The sequence below is a fragment of the Gymnogyps californianus genome, chromosome 2 (assembly GCF_018139145.2).
Source record: "Gymnogyps californianus isolate 813 chromosome 2, ASM1813914v2, whole genome shotgun sequence".
Lineage (NCBI taxonomy): Eukaryota > Metazoa > Chordata > Aves > Accipitriformes > Cathartidae > Gymnogyps > Gymnogyps californianus.
In genome coordinates, this window is record NC_059472.1 from 41,335,660 (window position 1) to 41,357,046 (window position 21,387).

A 21,387-nucleotide genomic window follows, 5' to 3' on the forward strand; every position below is an offset into this window, starting at 1 on the left:
CAGCATCCAGCTCTGCAGCCTGCCAGTCCAGGGCGTGAGCAGTAAGACGTTCCTCTCTCCTCCTCATTCATTAGACACCTTCCAACCTTTACAACAGATGAAGCAGAGGTCCTGCAGACAACAGGCTCCTTCATGCGCTACCCTGAGTCAGTTCTAGGAGAGAGGAGACAGGAAAGAGAGCCGAGGAAGGGGTGGATTTGAGCTCTACACAGGCAGGCAGGAGGGGTGACTGCGCTCTTCCTGTGCCTAATCCACAAGTGGGACTTTGCTGGAAAGGACTTAAATAGACTGAACAGCTCTTTCCTATCTCTGACGTACATGTTTCAATGTTTAAAAATCTGTATTCTTTGTTTTCATGTTGTAAAGACCAGAAACAGAAGCTAGGCATAGTAGAAATAAGGCATATATTTCACAATAACAGTCATTTTTACTGTTTAACTGCTTCCCCAGGGATTCAATGTTTTTTACTTTCTCCCAGTGTCTCTAAATCAACATTTTATACATTCACGTTAGATACAGTCTGGTTCAGGCCGAGGTTATGGTCTCTGATTTAGGTGACATTCTGTGGTCTAAACGAAGCATGAAGCCAGACTACAGGACTACAGACAGATCCCTCTGCCCTCAAACTATGTAAATAAAATAGCCTGGCAGAGCATACCTCTGTGTGCTGCCTTTACTGGGTCGCAGTGATACACTGGAGTCAGCTGAAAGTGCAGCAGGAATTTAGATGGGCTTGAGTGCCACTGCCCAAGAAGCTCCACTGAGATCATTAGGCCAACAGTACGATCCACCCCTGCCACCCCTCCTTTGTACTTTGCGAACACAGGGCACAAGTGCTTGTGGCAAGCATGGCATGAGGAAACGTGAGCTCTGATGCCTCAATGGGAGCCTGGCACTTTGTCTTAAAATGTCACCGAGGACAAAGTTGAGCAGACACCGGCCTCTGGGCTGGGGTGGTGGGACGGAGGTGGGTGCTACTCTTGCACTGCTCTGGCTACTTGGGCTGTAACCTCTGGCAGAAGAGGTGAAGGAGAGCTGGGGCCGACAGCGACGTCAACCACTTCAGCAAGGCTCACCAGTGGCATCTGTTGGAGAATTTTTATGGTACCCCTCAAGGCAAATTAAACACACGTTTGCACTTAAATAGAAAAGAAAATTTTAATGAACAATGCGTTGGGCAGAGTCCCACCTCAACACGCAGTTCCACATGAAATCTGCAAAGATGCATCACAAGCAGATTCCTTACATACACTTACACCAGCACCAATCCCGAGAGTGGTTGCATGGGGCACCTCAGCCCCGCCGTGGGTCCGTCCCCCAGCCCAGCTCGGCTGCCCAGTGGTGGCCCCTGAGCTTGGGCCCCTGAGCGCTCCCATTCCAGGATGGCTACAAGACAATGCTGAGGCTGTTTCTTATCTCATCACCGCGGGAAACTTCACTCCCTTGCAAGGAGTCTGTCCTGTCTCTGGCATTCCTGCTGCCAGCCAGTTTAACCCCTTCTTGCAGTTGAGCCTCCTTGCCCTCCATGCCAGATCATTCCTCGGTCACAAATTACCACAGCTGAGCAGTTATAATTAGGATTTCCCTTTCACGTCCGTCACCACTGGAAGTCTTTAGAGCAACCTGAAAATTTTGGGGGAGACTGTTGTGGGAACTTGAATTGCCGTGAGCGATCAGAAGGCAGCTCATCCAAAGGCATGTATTGGTGTTGGCACAGCGCCCTCGCTTTTCTGCGGAGCTGTCTCCGCACTGACTCAGCAAGTCAAATGCTTTCCGTAGCTCTGGAGTGGTTTTTTTGGAAGTCTGCCACCGCATTTCTGACCACACCAAACCTGTTTAACTTACGAGATCAGTCTTGACCCATATGGCTACTGGAGCATCAATGTTTGTCAATTTGTTATGAAAAGCAATAATTTGTTCCCATTTGTAAACTTTCCAGCTGTTTCAATGCTTCTGTCTTTTACCTTGTGTTTTGTCTTTATCTTCCTCAGCTCCTTTTCTCTGCAACACCTGCCTGTCATCCCTCATCCATCAGTTTTTTCTTCCTACGTTACCATGCTCTTTTTGTGTATTTATTTTTTTCATTTTTGTCTTTCTACTTGTGGTGTAAGTCTTTTCATCTGCAAAGCAAAGCCATAAGAGGTAGATCTCTGGTCTTTGCCTATTTAAATTAAAAATAATATAAAAACATATAGAAAGAAATGGGTAAAATGCAACATTACAGCAATTCTGGTAGTGGAAAATCAGAATTACTTGTTAAACATCAGCACAGATAGACAGTTTTTCATATTAGCCATCTGCCTTCAGTTGCAATTCCGTTTTCTCAGGCCAGAAGCCTGATTCACATGTAAAGCTAGTGGGCTGTGCTTTGGACACCTTGTTTATGTAGTCCCATATTCATCTCTTTTTAATCTAATCTGGACAGTTGAGCAGCCTCACACTTTCAAGTTGCTTTCATATTATGTCTATTACAACACCATGCCTTATTTTTCCTTTCTTCTGCACAAGGAAGAAATTGTTCACTGCCACAGTTCCCTTCAGCCAAAAAAAAAAAAAAAAAAAAAAAAAAGCTTTGGCTGCATAGAAATATGAAGAGGAATATATCACAGAAAAGGATTGAAGCTATGACTAGCAGATTTCTGCTGCAATATAGAAAGGCACTCACTCTTCAATTCTTCACTTGTATCCTCCAATAAATACTGTAATATAAAAAGTAGCACATAGAGATGAGGAAAATATAATATTCAAGTAATTTAGTACTAAAAGGACACGTGTATTTACCCTTGGAAGAGTAATATGTGGCTCAGTTGCATAGCTGTGTGCCCCACACTTCATCTAGTTCTTTGTGTTTTGCACAGTCCAGTGAAGCTTGGATCTACACTAAAAGACACATTTATGTACAACTGTTCTGTGCAAAATTTCCCATTCCTAGGCAACAGGCTAGCAGCAATCCACCAAGGATGCTCTCAGAGAACGATCCCTGTGTTCGTGTATAGATCCAAGGAAAAGTGATAGAGGATCCTGAAACAAGAGAGCAACTGTCCGAGGAAAGCTGTGACGATAACTTCTCTCTGCCTACCAGGCAGCCCCCAGCGTTTCCAGGCTGTGGATCCTTTCCAGCTGGCATTGTTAATCCAGCTTCTCCATTTCCCCCAAACTTCTGGAGTCTTCTCCAATCCCAAAGTGCCCACAATAGCCACTGAAACCACCATCAAGGGGAACTCACTGATGGTTTCCAGCTACTGGTTCTCTGTTGGCTTCTGTCTCCCCTTAGATCTGCAGTGGCCATAGCCTGAAGGAAGAGTCCCCACCATGACTACAGGTCCCAAGCTGGCTCCCAGCCAAAATGGCATCCTGCCAGTAAGGTGGTGGACCTTATGATTTCCTTCCGTACTGCAGCGATGGAGGATGCCACTGCACAGGGTGATCGCTTCAGGGGAAAAAGGAGCGCGTAGCCAACCTCTCAGCAACGTGATGCAAGGTTTGCTGAACTGGCACAAACCCAAGCTGCAGGACCACAGGGATACCAGCACCTGCACAGGGAAGATGGAAAGAGCTCTAAACAACAGAGTGGTTCTGAAGATGCCATCCTTCTCACAGAATAAGTACTGGTGTCACTGGTTATTTTTAATATTTTCTTACATGCTTGCCCAGTCCTTTACAAACTGGCCAGCCAGTCTCTGCCATCTCCTATTATGTCGTCAAAGCCTTGCAGCTATCTTCCAGTCTGTTAAAGGTAAAACCAGATTGATTTCATCTAGATGGCTGCCTTGGAGGGAAAACAGCAAAACAACCCTTCTCTCGTACTGTCCTTCGGTCTTCATTTAAGGTATCTATCTGCTAAACCAACAGACAAGGTATCTGTGAAAGGGTTTGGTGCTTTCTTGTTGGTGGCTGAGCCTCTTTGTTGATGTGGAGCCTTTGTTTTGACTTGCTTGGTGAGCTTTTTATCTTTTCCCTGACAATTGTGAGATTTAGATGTCCAGCAAGACACATGCAAGAGTATCTTACTTGGATACGTAAGTAAAAAGGGGGAAGGTCTTACGTATGGTTGTAGAAGTAAACTTGGACATACGTATTTTAGCATTTTAGTTTGGACCAGGAGTGCAAAGCAAACCTTCCAGATGCCCCCTCTGTCGTGGTTTAACCCCAGCCAGCAACTAAGCACCACGCAGCCGCTTCCCCCTCCCCGCTCCCCGCTCCCAGTGGGGTGGGGAGGAGGAAAGGAAAAAAAGTAAAACTCGTGGGTTGAGATAAGAACAGTTTAATAACTAAAGTAAAAATAAAATACACTAACTAAGAATAACAATAATTATAATGAAAAGGAATACAACAACAAAAAAAAAAGAGAAATAACACCCAAGAAAAGACAAGTGATGCACAATGCAATTGCTCACGACCCACTGACCGATGCCCGAGCAGCAATCCACCCCTCCTGGCCAACTCCCCCCAGTTTATATACTGGGCATGACGTTCCATGGTATGGAATACCCCTTTGGCTAGTTCAGGTCAGCTGCCCTGGCTCTGCTCCCTCCCAGCTTGCACACCTGCTTGCTGGCAGAGCATGGGAAACTGAAAAGTCCTTGGCTTAAGATAAGCGCTACTTAGCAACAACTAAAACATCAGCGTGTTATGGACATTATTCTCACACTAAATCCAAAACACAGCACTGTACCAGCTACTAAGAAGAGAGTTAACTCTGTCCTAGCCAAAACCAGGACACCCTCTTACAATGCTTTGGTTTGCATTTGGTGAGGCAGGCTTGGACTTCACAAAGTGCATTTTTTTATTTTAGATGAATGTAAACCTTTGCAACACAGGAGGACACTTAGTCTGTTCTGGTGAATATGCAGTCCATTGGGCCAGAGAGCTAGTGTGAAGACAGAAGGAAAAAACAAACAAAAAAATGGATAGAGTGGACATCAGGTCTTCAGCAGCTTTTCACTCTACATATCCACTCCTATTGTCTCACACCACTGGCTACTGCTGACATAAACTTGGATGTATGGGGACCTTCCAACATCTTAATCTCCGTGGCTTCTAAATGGAGAGGTAAAGTGAGTTGTGAGTATGATGAAGTAGGGGACATGAATTAAGAGCTACACTTAATGGATAGCTAACTCAGGCAGATGAATCCATGCAACAAGTTGCAAAAGAGCAACTAGTAAGCTACAATGCTGTGTGGGAGACAGGACAGTGCAGTTCTTTTAAAAAAAAAAAAGAAAAAAAAGGAAAAAAGCGCAGCAGCATAAGAAAAGCAAAGGAAAGCAAACCGAGGCAGAAGGTGCTGTTACATTCCCTGCTCCATCTGCTGGGGCAGCCCAGAATAGCTTGTCATCTTCATCCAGACAATTGTACTGTAGTAATCTTCTACTGGCTTGTTACCTAACTACCTTTCTCCAAATAATTATTTGGTAGTAGTGAACTGCATCATTTTTGTAATCACATCTGAGCTTTGATTCCTCCCTGTTCAGTGTTTTGAGTACCTGCAATTAGGCTTTTAGGTGTAATAGAATATTACACCTAATATAGAAGCTGCTGGTTTGTTACCAAATGATACGATTCACCTCCAGAGTTTAAAAATAAATTGCTTTAAGAAGATGCAGTTTGCTGCTCTGAGTGAGTGGTAATAACTCCTCATGGTTTATTTTGCATCCATTTCCTTTCCCTGCTTGGGTTCCCATCTCAGTTCTCTTTTGTCTCTGCTTTCATAGTTGCTCTCTTTCTTTATAATTTCTTCTCTGTGATACCTAGAAAAAAGTAACTTACTTAAATCTTAATATTCTCAGTTGCTACCAGCAACCAGAGGTTTAGCAGTTCCCTTTTCTACAGTTTTAAGGAAACCTGTCATGCCAGAATGCAACATATTAAAATACTCTCATTCAAATGAAAGGATGGTGTTTGTTAATGAGATTTAGTGTATAATACTTGATATTAAAGGGAAGATAGTGGCATTGTAAGTTCCATGTTTTGATGGAAAGGTTACTAAATTTTGAATTGACGTTCCAAAAGAACAAAGAAAATCCCAGAGAGAAAATGAGCTGATATGGTGTAAGCAAGCAAAGTTCATTATTCGATATATGGGCACATTCAGAGGATACTCTGAGATAAATATGTAAATATTAACGTGGTCATTAGAGGAAACATCTATCCATACTATTATTTAAATCCTCAGGGGCAATTGTCCTGAAACAGGATGCAAATAAACCCAGTTCCCAAGTCTGTCCAACTTCATAAGCCACCAATGTTGATTAACCTAATGCAAATACAAGGCATTGTATATGCAGAGTGCTTCATAATGAAAAAAAAAGACAGGGTCAAGGATATCACAAAGTTATCAGATTACAAAAGAGTTGTATCTCTATCGTACTACATTCAGACAATCTACAGAAAAATAAGTAATAATAAAAAAAAAAGAAATCTGAGCACACTGTTTTCCTGGAGCCAGATGACTCACAAATTTTGCAGAAGGCAGAGTACAATGCAAACAAAATCTGCCCTTTGAACAACCATGACAGTTGCTAAAATAGAGCTGTAGAGTGATACTGTAGTAGCGTGAATTTATTATAGATTGTGTAGAACATTAAATTAAACTGATTGGCATTATTCTCTACAGCATCTTTAATATCGTTTTACTCATATTTTTTTAGATACTCTATTCTTATTTAGGTATACAAGACTTCCACCTTTTCCATTGACCCAAGAAAACCAGGGAAAAGGTGAATCCAGCTAGGGATCTGTTGGATTTATTTGGGGGATTACAGTCTCTCTGGGGAAGATACTACATTTCTGGCATGATCACTTGATAACAGCAGCTAGTTTATGCTCTTTCAACAGAGCTCTAAAATGGTAGAGAAAATAAGACGGGATCAGAAGAGGCAGCAATCAAGAAGTGCCGTAATTCCATTTCCTAGTAGTAATTTTTCCTCAAGGGGAAGCACAGAAAACTGGAGTGCAATGGAGATGAGGCACAGGACTTAATGGCTTGTCTGTCGTTAACTGCTCCCTGTGAGGGCAGGTCTTTGCCAGAGCGCAGCTGGGAACCAGCACTGATCTCTGGAAACCGCAGTGAAGGCAAGCTGGGCAATGGCGTGCCATAGTTGGAGGTCAGGTCTGTTGTTGCTAGTGGGCACGGCAGCCAGTGTTCTCTCCTCTGTGCCTGGAGCATCGCTGATGCTTTCCAGTTTCTAGACGTATGGTGGCTGTGTCAAGTCAACACTGATGCTGGACAAGGACCTTCAATTTCTGGACTGTCCCCTCAGTACAGGATCCTGTGTGATGACAGCCATCATTCCTCTCTAAAAATAGCTGCTTCTCATGGCTGGAGAAGAGTAAAACCCAGATCCTGTTGAAGTCAATGGCAACATTTGCAGTGACCCCAGAAAAGCCAGGTTTTCAGCTCAGCCCTCAGGAAGCTCAGCGGTATTACCCAGCATATCAGCACAGACAGCAATCCACGGCCTCCAAAACACCCACGCTCTGAAACAAACCTGTCACTCTTCCCCAGAAACTAGTAGTATGATGGCTTTCATAAAAGCTATACTTGTATGTAAATACAAAGAAAAATACATAGGCACGTAGAATAAATACCATTTTTGTTTTATAGAAACAAGTAACAAATACTAGCACAGTTCAATGACTGCTGTAGAACACAACACACAAGTGCCATTCAAAGAGGTTTACCAGTAGGTGGTGACATATAATTATTTATTAGCACTTTTCTGGCTGCAAAAGGTTCTGAGCTACAAGCAGCTAAGCTGTGCAACTTTTTGTTTAGGCTTTCCTTTCGTATTGCTCCACCTTTCTGAGATATCTTTTACATGTTTCATAACTGCAGAAATGTTTCATAGCTGCAATTGCGTCTCCTGGCTGTAGCACGTCAGAGTGCTCCTGCTCTGAACTGCAGGGCTGCCTTTGCACTGCTGAGCTGTTTTTTTGTGCTGTTTCAGTGTTTTTCATCTGTTGATGAAAGATATTAGCACAGTTCTTGCAACACATGCGAGAGAAAAAAAGTCAATCATTTCTTTATAGGGTGTACCTCTTATTTACTTCCAGTGAATAAATAGGTTTTATAGTTACCTGTGTGCAAATTTGCTATTTACTGCCAAATGTAATCAGCAGCCTCTTGTAACTCCATCACACCCTTCTGCGCACCAGTGCTCCCGAGTTATGAAGCCATCAGTAACCCTGGAAAAAAATGATTCACCTCAGCTTAGCCTATCTGTTATTGTTTATTTAAATACCATGTGTGGGTCATGACTAATGAAAGCCATATAGCTACAACATATGAGATGAAGCTGGGGTTGGATGGTTAGTGAGTCGTTTCCAAGCAGCTGTACAAAGCAAGCCAGAAGGCTTCTCTTAGGCTTCAGGAATCACCGCAGAAGTGAGCTGGGCCTGTTTGCTTTATGAGAACAGTATTGGCTCTGTGGAGGCCACAACCAAACATACTTCACCGGCTGGAGCAGAGGTGATAGATAAGAGTGCTTCTGGCAGCCTCTGCCCACAGCCAGCGGGCATATCTAGGTGAAAAATGTCTTGGTGCCCTTTTGGGGAAAGTGGTGCAATATAACCATGCATCAGTCTCGACACAAGTCCTGGCCCTGAAGACACAAGCAGAGCCGTATCTCTGCTGACCTTGCGGACAGTGTGGGCAGCCAGGCTGAGGTGGAAGCGGGTGCTAAACACATGATACTGGGTAAAATGTCAGCACACTGCTTTGTCTGCATCCATGTTCTCTTGAGTTGCTCTTTTTGGACTGGTTCTAGGTCAGTATGCACTAGGGCTTAACCAAAAGGTCAAATGATGGCTGTTAAAAGGTTTTGCATTTTCTAACTACTGTCCAATGCATTGCTAAGTTTCTTCACTGTTCTTAAGGGATAAACACCCATATTCAAACCTGCAATGGCAAAGGCTTATACATTCAAAGATACATGGTGCTTTATTCCTGCTGGTGTCATTGGGCTGAGGTGAGTCTTGAGCCCAAGTCATGTCAGTTCTTTGCACTGATATTCTTCTTACCATTTATGCCAGGAGTCTGCTTCACAAAGCTAAGGCAAAACAAGTCAGTATGTTTTTTCTGACTGCATCCATAACTCCTACGGGTTGCCCTTTTGGGCTGGGGCAAGAGAGCCAACCTCATACACAACACAGCGTGCTGCAGAAAATGTAGTATCTGTCAATCAGTGGGACAACACGGTGCCTTCAAGCCCTGCTGTACAGATTGGTGGTAACTGCCTGAGCAGTGGGAAATGGGACCCACTGTCCAGCCAGATGTCGTGTCTCTGTCTGAAACTGAAGAACGCCAAAATACCATATCCAGAATGTCAGGGCACTCTACTGGTGCTGCTGAAAAATCAGGAAAGCCTAATGCCCACTGATATAAATGAAAGGAGAGTCACACCTCTCATCTGCTGAGTTTGGGGGAGTATCTATCTGTGGCAGACAACGCTCCTGCTTATATTTCTCACAAGGACATATGTCACAGGCTGCAGCCTACTATAGTACTGGCTGGCTTTGGGGCTGCAGATTGGCCTATTTAAGAAACTAGGTGGGAGATAATCTAGAACTAGGAAGCACCTCAAACTACGCAAGAGTGACTCTGTTCTGTCATAATAGTTATTTATCAAGGGTGCTGTCACATAAGGGTCTCTTAAATGGAAAAGAGGGGGCACATATGATTTTCCTGAGAGAAAAAGCAATTATTTAAGGTAGGCTGCCAAGCAGCTCCTGTTCTCTGCCTACATCTGGTTACACTTTGAGTACTATTATACATGTACAAATCAAAAAGAGAAAGAAGGTGAGCAGCTTTAGAGAAGTTACTCCTGTTGTGGCAGCAGGATGCCATTTATAAATGATGTTATCATCACACTGCGGTACCCAAAGCATGTAAGGAAAAGGCAAGTGTGACGGGCAGCTCTACCTGGTACAACACATGATAGTGTGAGGAGCCACAGGTATCTGTTGCTGGTTAAATGTTATTCCTGTGTGTTAGACACAAAACTGACAGAAGCTTCCAACTTTCTTGTTCGGTGTTGTTTGGACATAAAAAGGCTGAGACCTACACATGCAAAAAGAATTAGACACAGACATAATAAAATTATCATACTTATTTAGGATGAGGAAGTAATAGGATGTAGTCAAAGATGACACCCAGAACTGAAATTTCCCATAACGGAAACAAGCAGGAAATGGGAAAGCATGGCTTTTATAAAGCAATTCTGTTATAACAGGCTAAATTCAGCTGATGAAAAAGCAGTTTTTCTAGGAAAATAAAAGAAACGCCTGTGCTTAAATGGAAATGGGGTGGGGGACTGGATCTTGAGCTGACACACAAAAGGAACTGGCTTTTAGATTAAGTGAGGGCAAACCTCAATGCTGTAAAAAGAATTTATTTCTTCAGTATAGAAACTTAAAAATTGCCTCACATGTAATGGCATGTGCACAGCGTTACCCCATGCCTCACTGCCTTCCTTGGTTTGAAGTCAGGACAATATTCCCATCTGCCAGATTTGCAGCTCAGTGCCTTCAGTGTAGTGTTCGATTTGGACAGCAAAAGATCCAGATCTTTACTGTTTTATCACACAGCTGTAGGGACACCAACAAAAACTGGTACAAAAGCGAGCCTGAAAAAGTGACTAAAACTGATCAGTTTCTCTCTTAGAAACATAGTAGGCCCTGAATGACTAATGAGACATCACCATATGCTACCTGAGCTGCCTCCTCGATGGCTCGATGCCAGGTGCTAGCAGCAACCCAAAGTCTGAACTCTCACTAATCAGCAACAGAAAGGGAAAAAGGTTTAATGGGAGAAGAAAAGGTGATCCAAGATGTCCTGGTTTCGGCTGGGATAGAGTTAATTTTCTTCCTAGTAGCTGGTATAGTGTTGTGTTTTGGACACAAGGACAATGAAAAAAAACCCAAACCAGTATGGTTGTCTAATCCTGCTTTCTTCTCTCTCACGCTGCATTATAGAAAGCCCATTTTTCCCTTTCTACCAGAGGAACGTCGTTAGAGGAAGCAAGTCCACCTCCGCAGCCATCCCTTTACCCGCAGCTGAACCCCTGCCATTCCCTCTCGCAGTGGCACACCAGAGCCGGGCAGTCCACAAGAAGGAGAAGGGAGGGGGTGAGCAGGCTGGCAGCTGAAGGACAACACGAACTGCAGCCACCATTTAGCCCAGTCTGAATCCTCTGGACACCTGTCAGTAGCCATTTCGTATATTGCTAAATTTGAACTATAAACTGCAATTGGTAAATCTGCAGGATAGATCAAAACACACCTGACAGACCTTCAAATTATCAGCTATTACAGCTGTTTGATTACTTTGGAACTGCTACTGATATGTGACATCAGTTCAAGGCCATGTCTGCAACTGTCTACATCAATCCAGTGAAGCTCTCTGCAGAAAGATGTCAGAACAGAGACAAAACAGGCTCTCTGCAGAAATGGTTAATCAATAGCTTGCTAGGTTGACTGAATGCCATTAGATACAGTGGTGCACCTACTGTATATAAATCGTGACTTGTCTTCTGTATCATTCTCAGTCACCTCTCCTGCCATACTAGTAGTTACCAGTTTTCCATTTGGAAGTTTTTGGGCATTACCAGAAATGTTCATAGCATCATGGATCTGGGGGACAGTGATAACACTCTGTTGTGGGTTTTGGTTTCTTCTAGGGAGAAGGAGGAGGTAAGGAATCTATTTGTAAATGCATCTCAGTGTACCTAGCCTTTATTTCTGTCAAATATACTGTGTATATAATTAAAAGAAGTGTAATCTTAAGACTGTCGGATGTATGCAGGATAGCATGGGCAACACTGTAGTTTGGTCTTTTGAGAGATTTATGTTACAATAGAATTTTTGTGTACGGGCTTTTTAGTAATAGTGAGGTAATGCCTAGACATAGCTGTAGATACAAATCTATGCATAAATGAGGCAATTAAAATATGAATATGCATGTTCTGATTTTTGAAACTACTGGGCTATAGTTTTACCTGCATTGTAATCACAGCTAATACCTACTTATATCTAATTATAGTTTAATACCTACTTACAAACATTTTCATATTATCAGTCTATCATATATAACACAGTTATATATGTAGTCTATCATATATAACACAGTTTAATACAGATAATATTTATGTACCTTACTCTGTTGAATACATATTCCTTAAAAGCTTTTATCCTACTGGCACATTTACATAAGGTGTAAGTAATTTGCTTACCTATTGTAATTTTGTATTTTTCAGCAGTCATTTTCTTGTTTTACTTTAAAATTTTAATAAAAAAGGTAAAAATAGTTAACTTCACATAATAAGCATTAGGAATTTACTAGAAAAGCTAAAGTATTATCTGAAAGTTATTTTAGCAGCCATGGTGTCCTTAAGCAGGAAAGTAGTTTTCTGACTCAGAATAAAAAATATCATTTAAGCATATGCTTCACTTAAAGCATATGTTGAACTCAAAGCATGTGCTTAATGACACTTTGCCTGGAAGACTAACTCTTATGCTTACTGAAGATCATGGCAAAATTCCCACTGTTTTCAGCAGGATCTGGTCCAAATGGGATATGCCAATAATAACAACCTTTCTACACTAAAAGGCTATTCCCTCTGGTATTCAAATTGAATTGTAGATACCGTTGCCCAAAAATGTATATCAGACAATATTAGTGGGATGGATTATTCATTTATGGAACAATTACATAACTGTGCATGTTAGCTAATGGCAACGATTCTGCATTTAAACAGGTGAAAAATATACTCCTGTTCTAGGGAAAAGAAAGATGACATAATCAAACTATGTTTTATTATGTTTACTATAATACAGGCTGTTAAAGTTATTCTTTCTTACATACCATAGACCTCACAATAGGCTTAGTCCTTAAAGGGGAGAAAATTATTTGTCAATATACTATTTGTTTGGGGGTTTTTTTGCATTTTTTCACATTACAAAAAGCCCAGCATCAGTATTTTACTTACCTGGTAGTCCTGGAGAAGAGATCTTTATAGATACTTATAAATTCAGCTTTTGTTTGTGTTTTGTAGGCGACGAGGTGAGCCACCACTTGAAAATGGCTTCCTTCCATACTTGGGCTGTGCCTTGCAGTTCGGTGCCAACCCCCTTGAATTCCTCAGAGAAAAGCAGAAGAAGCATGGCCACATTTTCACTTGCAGAGTAGCGGGGAAATACATTCATTTCCTCACTGACCCCTTCTCATACCATGCATTGATACGCCAGGGAAAACACTTGGACTGGAAAAAATTCCATTTTGCTACTTCTGCTAAGGTACCCCTTTAAAAATGGTTTTAATATCTAACATGCAAAGTATCTGCTGGCAGGACAGACGTACCCAGTTAATCCCTATAGCATAACTATGCCTTTGAAACAGAATTGGTTTCACATTTCTGCACTTTTATTGGTTTAAAACATTGGGGTCTTTTTTTCCCTTTCCTTAATGGAAAGGAAATTTGCAGCGATTTGGATTGTCCAAGAATGACATTATTTAGCCATGTAGTATCCCAAATTGCTAAAGCAGAAATACAATTAACACCATCTGCAAAATGATAACGTAGCTTGCTGAAGTTGAAACCTTTTTCGGGAGGTTCTCACTGCTATGGAAGATTCGGTCCTAATGCCTTAAAAAATGATGCAACGCAATAGGAGCTCAGTCAAACTCTTACTGAAGTAAGCAAAAAGGCTCCTTTTGATGTCAATGGGAGTTGAATGAAGGTCTAGGAAACCACGACCATTTATTTGTAAGCATCTATTCAAATCTATTTTCATTTGCCTACTTAACTGCTATGGTTCACTGAGAAAGTATCAGTTCTAGTATTAATAGCCCTTATTATGCTTCCCTCTAGTAAGCTATGAAGTTATCCTTTGGCTTTAATATCTGTTAGACTTTATCATCAAGGTTATGACAGGCCTTATTTATCATGCATACAATTTATTTTGTAACAGGCTTTTGGGCACGGTAGCATTGACCCAGCTGAGGGAAACACCACTGAAAATTTTCATCAGACTTTCATTAGGACCCTTCAAGGTAATGCCTTAGATGCCCTCATTAAAGCAATGATGGAAAATCTACAGTACGTCATGCTGCAGTCAAGAACATCTAAACTTCAGTCTAATACCTGGGTGACAGAAGGACTTTATACGTTCTGTTGCCAGGTGATGTTCGAGTCTGGCTTTTTAACACTTTTTGGTAAAGAATTTAATTCAAATAATGACAAAAATCTATCATCAAAGCAGGAAACTGAGAGAGCTCATATCCTAAATGCCCTCGAAAACTTCAAGGAATTCGATAGGATCTTTCCAGCCCTTGTGGCGGGGCTGCCTATCCACCTCTTCAAGAGTGCCCACAGCGCCCGTGAGAAGCTGGGAGAGGCACTCCTCCACAAGAACCTCCTGAAGAGGGACAACCTCTCTGAGCTTGTCACCCTCCGCATGTTCCTGAATGACACTCTGTCAACCTTTGATGACATGGAAAAAGCGAAGACCCATGTGGCAGTGCTCTGGGCCTCGCAAGCCAACACCATTCCTGCCACGTTTTGGAGCTTGTTCTATCTTCTTAAGTAAGTCCCAATGCTTCTTGTTTCCAAACAAGAAAAACGTTTGTTATGTTTCAGAAACCAGTTCATTAATACACACAAATTCCACTGCTTGATACCTCATCAGTGTCAAAAAGCTTACTGATTACAACAGAAGTGCATGTTGTTCTGGACTTCCACAGAAACCCCCTTCACTTGTCTGAGACCAAGTAGAGGTACCACAGAGCAATTCTGTAGAAGTTTTTAAAAAAAAAACCACTCCAGGGCAATGCTACACTTTGTTAAGAAAGCTTTGGAGTAAATCTATATGATATGACATTAAAAGTGCTGGCTGCAGTCAGAACTTTAATTGTATTGAAGGCTCCCAATATAATCGGACATTTTTAGACCATCTCACTAGAGCAGGCAAAATGAGCTTTAACTTCATTATTGTTTTCACAGATACTTAATAGAAAATAGTTTATATGTTGATAAATCCTACTGAGGTTGCAGTGTAGACTGCAGCTGCTGAGCTTGTTACTTATGAGAGGAGCGCACAGTTCAGATAATACTATTAAATGTCCATTTTAGAGTGGGCCTCTGTGGAGTATAATCTACCTCAGCATGACTAGCTCTTAAGTATGTACCTAAATTACTGACGTTTTTATTTACCTAGTGGCTTGCACCCTCGTATGTACCTGCCAATGCTAATATCTGAGGTTCTTTAGTACTTTTCACTCCAAGAATGCATTGGCTTTAGGTCTTCTGGCCTGATTGATTGTGCCTTCATCAAGACACTATTGCATCCTGTATTATTATCTACACGTATTTCACCATAGCTCATATATTCCGTGTCTGTAAGAAAGTCTAGACAGTGAAGGATACTATGTGGACTTTTAGTATTAGGAAGATTCTTTTCAGCTAGACAGAATATTGCCTCATAATAGGACATCATCCAGGATAACTGATGTTATAAAACTGATCTATAATCCTGTTCCTAAACTTTCGACCCGCAGTGGGACTATTTCCTAATATACAACTGATTGGTTTATTTCTTATTCTTGGCATTGCTTTTTAGTGACATTACTGTTTATTACCTGAGTTATGCACATCAGTTCTGTCCCACTTGTCATTGGAGACAGAAGCAAATACTTGGGGTTCTTTTCCTTTTTTTGAAGCTATCATACCTTTGCCAAGACATGAAAAAGTGTAATTGCAGCATTTTGCTGCGACATTTTCATTTTAGAAGGTTGTACTTGTCAGCTAACACCTAAATTTTAGTCAGGAAGAAAGTTAATGGCAAAACCCCTTTTTAAAGCATTCTTAAGGGTAAAATTCTGTAATATTTCTGCTCTTTTGATCTTAGGAGTCCCGAAGCAATGAGAGCTGCTACCAAGGAAGTGCAAAGTATTTTGGAAAGTGCCGGAGAGAAGATCAGCTTAGATGGCAAACATATTTCCTTGAACCGAAAACAGCTGGATAATATGCCAGTACTAGGTATGATGATTATTTTATGCAGGAGTACCAGAAATCACCCCACAATTTTCAGAGTCTTCTATTTGTTACCATATAAATGCTTGCTATGGAATTACTATGGAATTAGCCAACAAACACTAGAACAAAAACCTATATGTTCCTTAGCAATAGCCAACACAATCAGTCTTTCCAATGTCCCAGGTGGTACTGAGAGTGTCAAAATTCACATGAATAGCACTTTTTCGTGGGTAATGGCATGTCTCAATACTGCTGCACAGCTACATAACATAGTATTGGAGACCCATGGATAATTCAGAACAATATTTTGTTTAGTAATTACTTTAGACCAAATAAAAGGATGTTGCCAAATTTTATATCCCAATTCTTAAGATGTGAAGCAATATCTTCTAATACCATTATTTTTATTTCTTCTTAATATTTTTCAAATTATAGGCATATTTTTCAAGTGTCCAAGTAACAGAGAGTTTTGAAAATGTCACCCTTTAACTACTGTTGCTTTTTAAAAAAAAATAAAAATCAGCTTATATTGAGATAACCCCCCCCCAAGTTACTGAGTACTGGTTTCTGTGCACCACCTCTTAAAGTTTCAGGAAATCCTGATCACTGCACTGTTTCTTTTTCTTGTTATGTTTCCAGTTTTGACTGGTTTGTTCTTTATCTCAGAGTGAAAATGTGTCTCACTTTCAAATATTCTGTTGCATCAAGTATAAGTATTTTTCTAGGGGAAAGCAGATTATGTTCTCAGTATTATCTGCAGAAGGCATAATAATGCCAAAACTAAATGAGAAAGAGACTTTCTTAGGCATTTAGAAAGTTATTGTTAAAATATTTCTTCTAATAAATGCAGGGTCTGAAATAGTTCAAAATGCATGACCTCCCCCAAGGACACAGACATACTATTTCCATGGTAATCGTTCCTTTTCCTCTCCTGACAGACAGCATCATCAAGGAGGCAATGAGGCTATCGAGTGCATCCATGACTTTCCGAGTTGCCAAGGAGGATTTCACTTTGCACTTAGAGAATGATTTTTACAACATTCGCAGTGATGATATTGTAGCTCTTTATCCTCAACTGTTGCATTTTGATCCAGAAATCTATGCTGATCCCTTGGTAAGTATTTATCAAAGTGCGTTAAACTCGGAGCTCTAGCAGAAGCTAATATGCCTTTAAACAGAGCATTTATCAGGGGTGCCCCCATGGCTGGTTTTCTGTTGTACTCCAGACAGTCTGTTCTTAGACCTGGAGACGTAATGATAGGCAATACAAAGAATAAAGTCAGTGCAAGCACTATCTGCAAAACATGTTTTAGTGTAACCCAAAAAGTGTGCTGCCAGCCCAAGACAGCCTTCTACTTACTCCCTTCCTCAGTGAGGAAAGATCACCATTATGGGGGGGTTGAGGGAGGACAAGGATGAGAATAATCTTTTCCCAAAGGCACAGAATGAGAAATCTTCCAGTTCTGCTGCATGAACAAGGATGCAGGTTATAATCTTTATTTTAAGAGGTCAGAAAAGAAAAGGAGAGTTATCAGCAAAGAACCTGGGATCATGTCCAACATACCAGAACTTCCCAGGGGCTACCCTCTCCAAAACAGCACCATGGGGCCTGGCGCTACTGTACAATGCTTACTGCTAGAGGCTCTTCTTTCCCAGCCTGCATTTTGTGTCTTAATGGCATTATCTAGTCTTTGGAGGTACTCAAATATCAAGTAACTCTCTTGTGGGTTTAATTACAGACATTCAAATATGATCGCTTTCTCAATGAGAATGGAGAAGAAAAGACTGACTTCTACCACAACGGTCGCAAGTTAAAGTATTACTATATGCCATTTGGGACAGGCATAGCAAAATGCCCTGGCAGGTTATTTGCCGTCCATGAAATTAAACAATTTTTGGCTTTGATTTTTTCATATTTTGAGATAGAGCTTGTGGACAATAATGTGCAATGTCCTTCTTTAGATCAATCCCGTGCAGGACTGGGTATTTTGCAACCAGCCAATGACATTGATTTCAGGTATAGACTGAAATGCCCATGAATATATATTTTATATTATACATATAAACTATGTACTATATAAATACACTGTATAACATATACTTTATGTATATTTTATGTATATATGCAAATGAAACATTGCAAGTCTTGGGGGAAAATCTATATGAAGATGCCAATTCATCAGTCTAATGGAAAATGCATAATGTATGCCATTACGGTACCAGCATGCAGTGGGTTTAATGCACTGTGTTGATAGGAGTGTCTCCCCTTTTACCAACCATTTTGAAATGCAAGTTAAGATTTTGAATTGTGTGTGTACAGTAGTTTTTTTTCTGTCAGCAAATACTTTCCCAGAGTTAGTTAGAATTTCATCAGCTAATTTGAAATAACTGTCAAAATTCAACTACAGTTAAAACTTATTCTTTTTTATAATTGAAATGTTGGGGGTGGTGGTTCTCCCCAGAGATGAAATAAAATTTCTGTTCTATAAAGGCAGATTCGCAGAGGGGAGGGGAGAGTTTCCTGGGGAAGTACCTTTATGGTTTTATGAAAAACTAGAAAAAGACTTGAAGAAAACCTACAAAAATGTTCACATTCTAGTGAAACTGCAAAACTTGTATTATATTCATTGTAATATACTTCTTTTCAGAAAGTTGTATTAAAATAAATGATATTGGCTGAACCAAATGCATCTCTAGACTGTTTGTCACTTTAATGTCTTAACATTATCAAAGATTTATGCACTCATCCAAAGCCACCTAAGCCAGCCTTAAACTAGCCAGCTCAAATGCCAATATGGAGATAAATAAATAGCCATTGTATATTCACCAGTGGTTCTGGTTGGATTTTGCACCATTGTCTGAACTCTGTATTTCCATAGGCCTCCATTGGTGACACTCCTTAGGTCTTCCTAGTCTAATTCCATTAAAGTTATCATGGGTAGTATGCCCACACATTTCATTTTTAGTGGTGGCACATCTGTAAGAACAATTGTTCCAGGGATAATATAATTTGGTTCTCTGTAACATCCTTGTCCTTTTCTGCTGCAAATGATGGATGGATGGATGGATGGATGGATGGATGGATGGATGGATGGATGGATGTCACAAAAGTCCATTTTTTAATGAAACATCTTCAGGCTGAAAGAGACAGCTTTCTTATCATCTGCCAATGAAAAGAACAAATGGACTTAAAATATTGTTGTTATCCTGTTTTTGTATGTTTCTAAGGACTTATGGTCTGACCTTTTGTCCTTGACTCAAAAGTAAGCCTCATCACAGAAGATGAGGTACAGGACTATTAGATATTTTCAAATTTCACATTCTGGCAAGACATCAGTCCAGCTGATAGAGCTCTTCCTAAACATGGTATTTTGGATTGAGTCCTAGAACTGCTTTAAATTATGTATCCATTTCTCTTCTCACTATCCACTGTGCTAAATATTCAAAGGTAAATAAAAAGATTTTGTAGTGTGTGATTATTTATTACCTGTGTGTTGTCTTTGTATTTTATTTAATCTTTTTTTCATTTTCAAAGGAGAACAGAGAACACCAATTCATTGCCATTTGCAATATGTATAATATTAAACTACTATGTATAATGCAAGTGGTTTTGAGTTATTACTTTGGTTCTCTTGGTAAGGAAAGTATCCAGTCTTTAGGTACAGCTTGTTTTCATACTTCCGTCAATTATATTTTTGTATGATTTATATACATTATAGCACATTCAATGTAAGCTAGCACTGACTCAGAGAACACATGAAAGCCTGACATTACCATAATTACATGTGCCCTGGCACATATTATTACCATTAGAGTATCTGCTCCCCCTTTCTTAAACAAATCCTGCTTGAAACAACAGTTTTTGAGAGTAGCGAGGCTATGCAATGTTTTAAGCAAAATCCCTTCCTTGATGAAAAGGAATTCAACATAGAATTACAACAGCAGATAACAAAAGATAAGAAGAAGAATGCTAAACTAATTCTAGGTTCCCTGGAAAATTAAGCCGCCTTTTACATCCTCTTGTCTCCTTCAAACTGACTGCTCCAGACTGCTCTGACTGTGGTTTAACATTTTCTTTCAGCTCCCTTGGTCTATGAGAAATTGAAGTATTCAGTAGCTCCTAGAGCTGATCTGACTTTCAGCGACCCAAGTGTGGGAAAATAACGGAAGATTGGCGAGGAAGATTGTAAACACGCTCAACTGACTTGCAGCTGGGATGTCGAAAACCACATATATCATACTAATCGTTGTTTAGCCTTGTGTGTTGGACAAGTAGAACATCTGTGGTTAGATCACGTAGGCCTGTGATAGACTTAGAGGCACCCTATCAAACATGCTTGAGATTCCTGTCCTGCTGTGGGAAAGATCAAAGCACAGTGGTAAACTATGCCTGCGCGAATCCCTGATATACAGGCAAAACCAGCACGTTCAGTGATCCTCTAGCATGGACCGAGCTCCATGGTTCCTGCGTCCCCACTTGTGAGCCTCTGCCTAGGTGCTGCTTCGGGGATCCTCCGGTTGGCGAGGTAACAAAAATAAATTTACTTTTTCCATTTCATCCGTGGTTTTGTGGTTGTTCCTGCGTCCTGCCTGTGCCGGCTCACACACCAAGGAATACCAACAGTAGAGAACTGAGGGGAAGGTAAAAACATCACAGCATTCAGCCAGCAGATTAAAATCAACTTCTGAACATTGTGGGAAGGCTACCAACTTTATCGCCAGATGTCGATGCTCTCAGAGACAGCACAGGAGATACAAAAACTAGCATCTCCATGTGTGCATTGTCTACCTGGCACTTCTTCCTCCTTCCCCTGCTATGTGATAATCCCGGTCCACTGGAATTATGTTCTCAGGGCTTTGCCTGACTGGCCCAATCTCATTACCCAGTCTTCCCCTCTATGCCGACAGTGTACACACCAGGTCAGGTGCCTGTTTTCTTTCCTGGGACTCTGAAACCCGCTCTTCCCTCAACTACTAATTCTTCCCCTTGTTATATTCCTTTTTCATTCCTTCTGGATACTTGCTACATGGGCAGATCTACAGAAGGTATTAGAAAAGATATTGGTGTGGTCTCTCTGGTCCTTCAATCCCTTCGTAGGGACTTCAGCATTTTAACTAGAAGTTCAGCTAGGGGGAACCATGCCACATTTTTCATTGCAGCAGACATATAGGGAGAAGCTTCAGTTTCTGTTTGAGGTTTACTTTTTCATATTGTTTTTTTCAGTGAGGATTAGATCAGTCTTTAATGTTCAGAATGTACCAGATAAATGCTACAAATATATTAGGTTTTGTCTATAGCCTTCAGCCAATTTTGCACCAAGAAGATGAAGAGCAAGCAAATAAAAATTGTGAAGTT

The 21,387-nt window shown here is 40.9% G+C and overlaps 1 protein-coding gene across 1 annotated transcript; it reads left to right on the forward strand.

Moving 5' to 3' along the window:
* The first annotated feature begins 11,611 nt into the window (after positions 1–11,611).
* On the forward strand, positions 11,612–18,070 carry LOC127029908 (cytochrome P450 7A1). Its single transcript, XM_050915724.1, has 6 exons — positions 11,612–11,691; positions 13,053–13,293; positions 13,969–14,582; positions 15,904–16,034; positions 16,970–17,145; positions 17,771–18,070. Exons 1-6 carry the CDS (start codon positions 11,612–11,614, stop codon positions 18,068–18,070), a joined length of 1,542 nt encoding a protein of 513 aa, XP_050771681.1.
* The last annotated feature ends 3,317 nt before the right edge of the window (positions 18,071–21,387 follow it).

What these genes read in the sequence shown, in the direction of transcription:
- LOC127029908 (XM_050915724.1), top strand. Translation starts at nt 11,612, where the DNA reads ATGTTCATAGCATCATGGATCTGGGGGACAGTGATAACACTCTGTTGT. An exon ending in AGCTTGTTCTATCTTCTTAA is followed by an intron (nt 14,583 to 15,903) that starts GTAAGTCCCAAT and finishes TTTTGATCTTAG; the next exon opens with GAGTCCCGAAGCAATGAGAG. An exon ending in AAATCTATGCTGATCCCTTG is followed by an intron (nt 17,146 to 17,770) that starts GTAAGTATTTAT and finishes GTTTAATTACAG; the next exon opens with ACATTCAAATATGATCGCTT.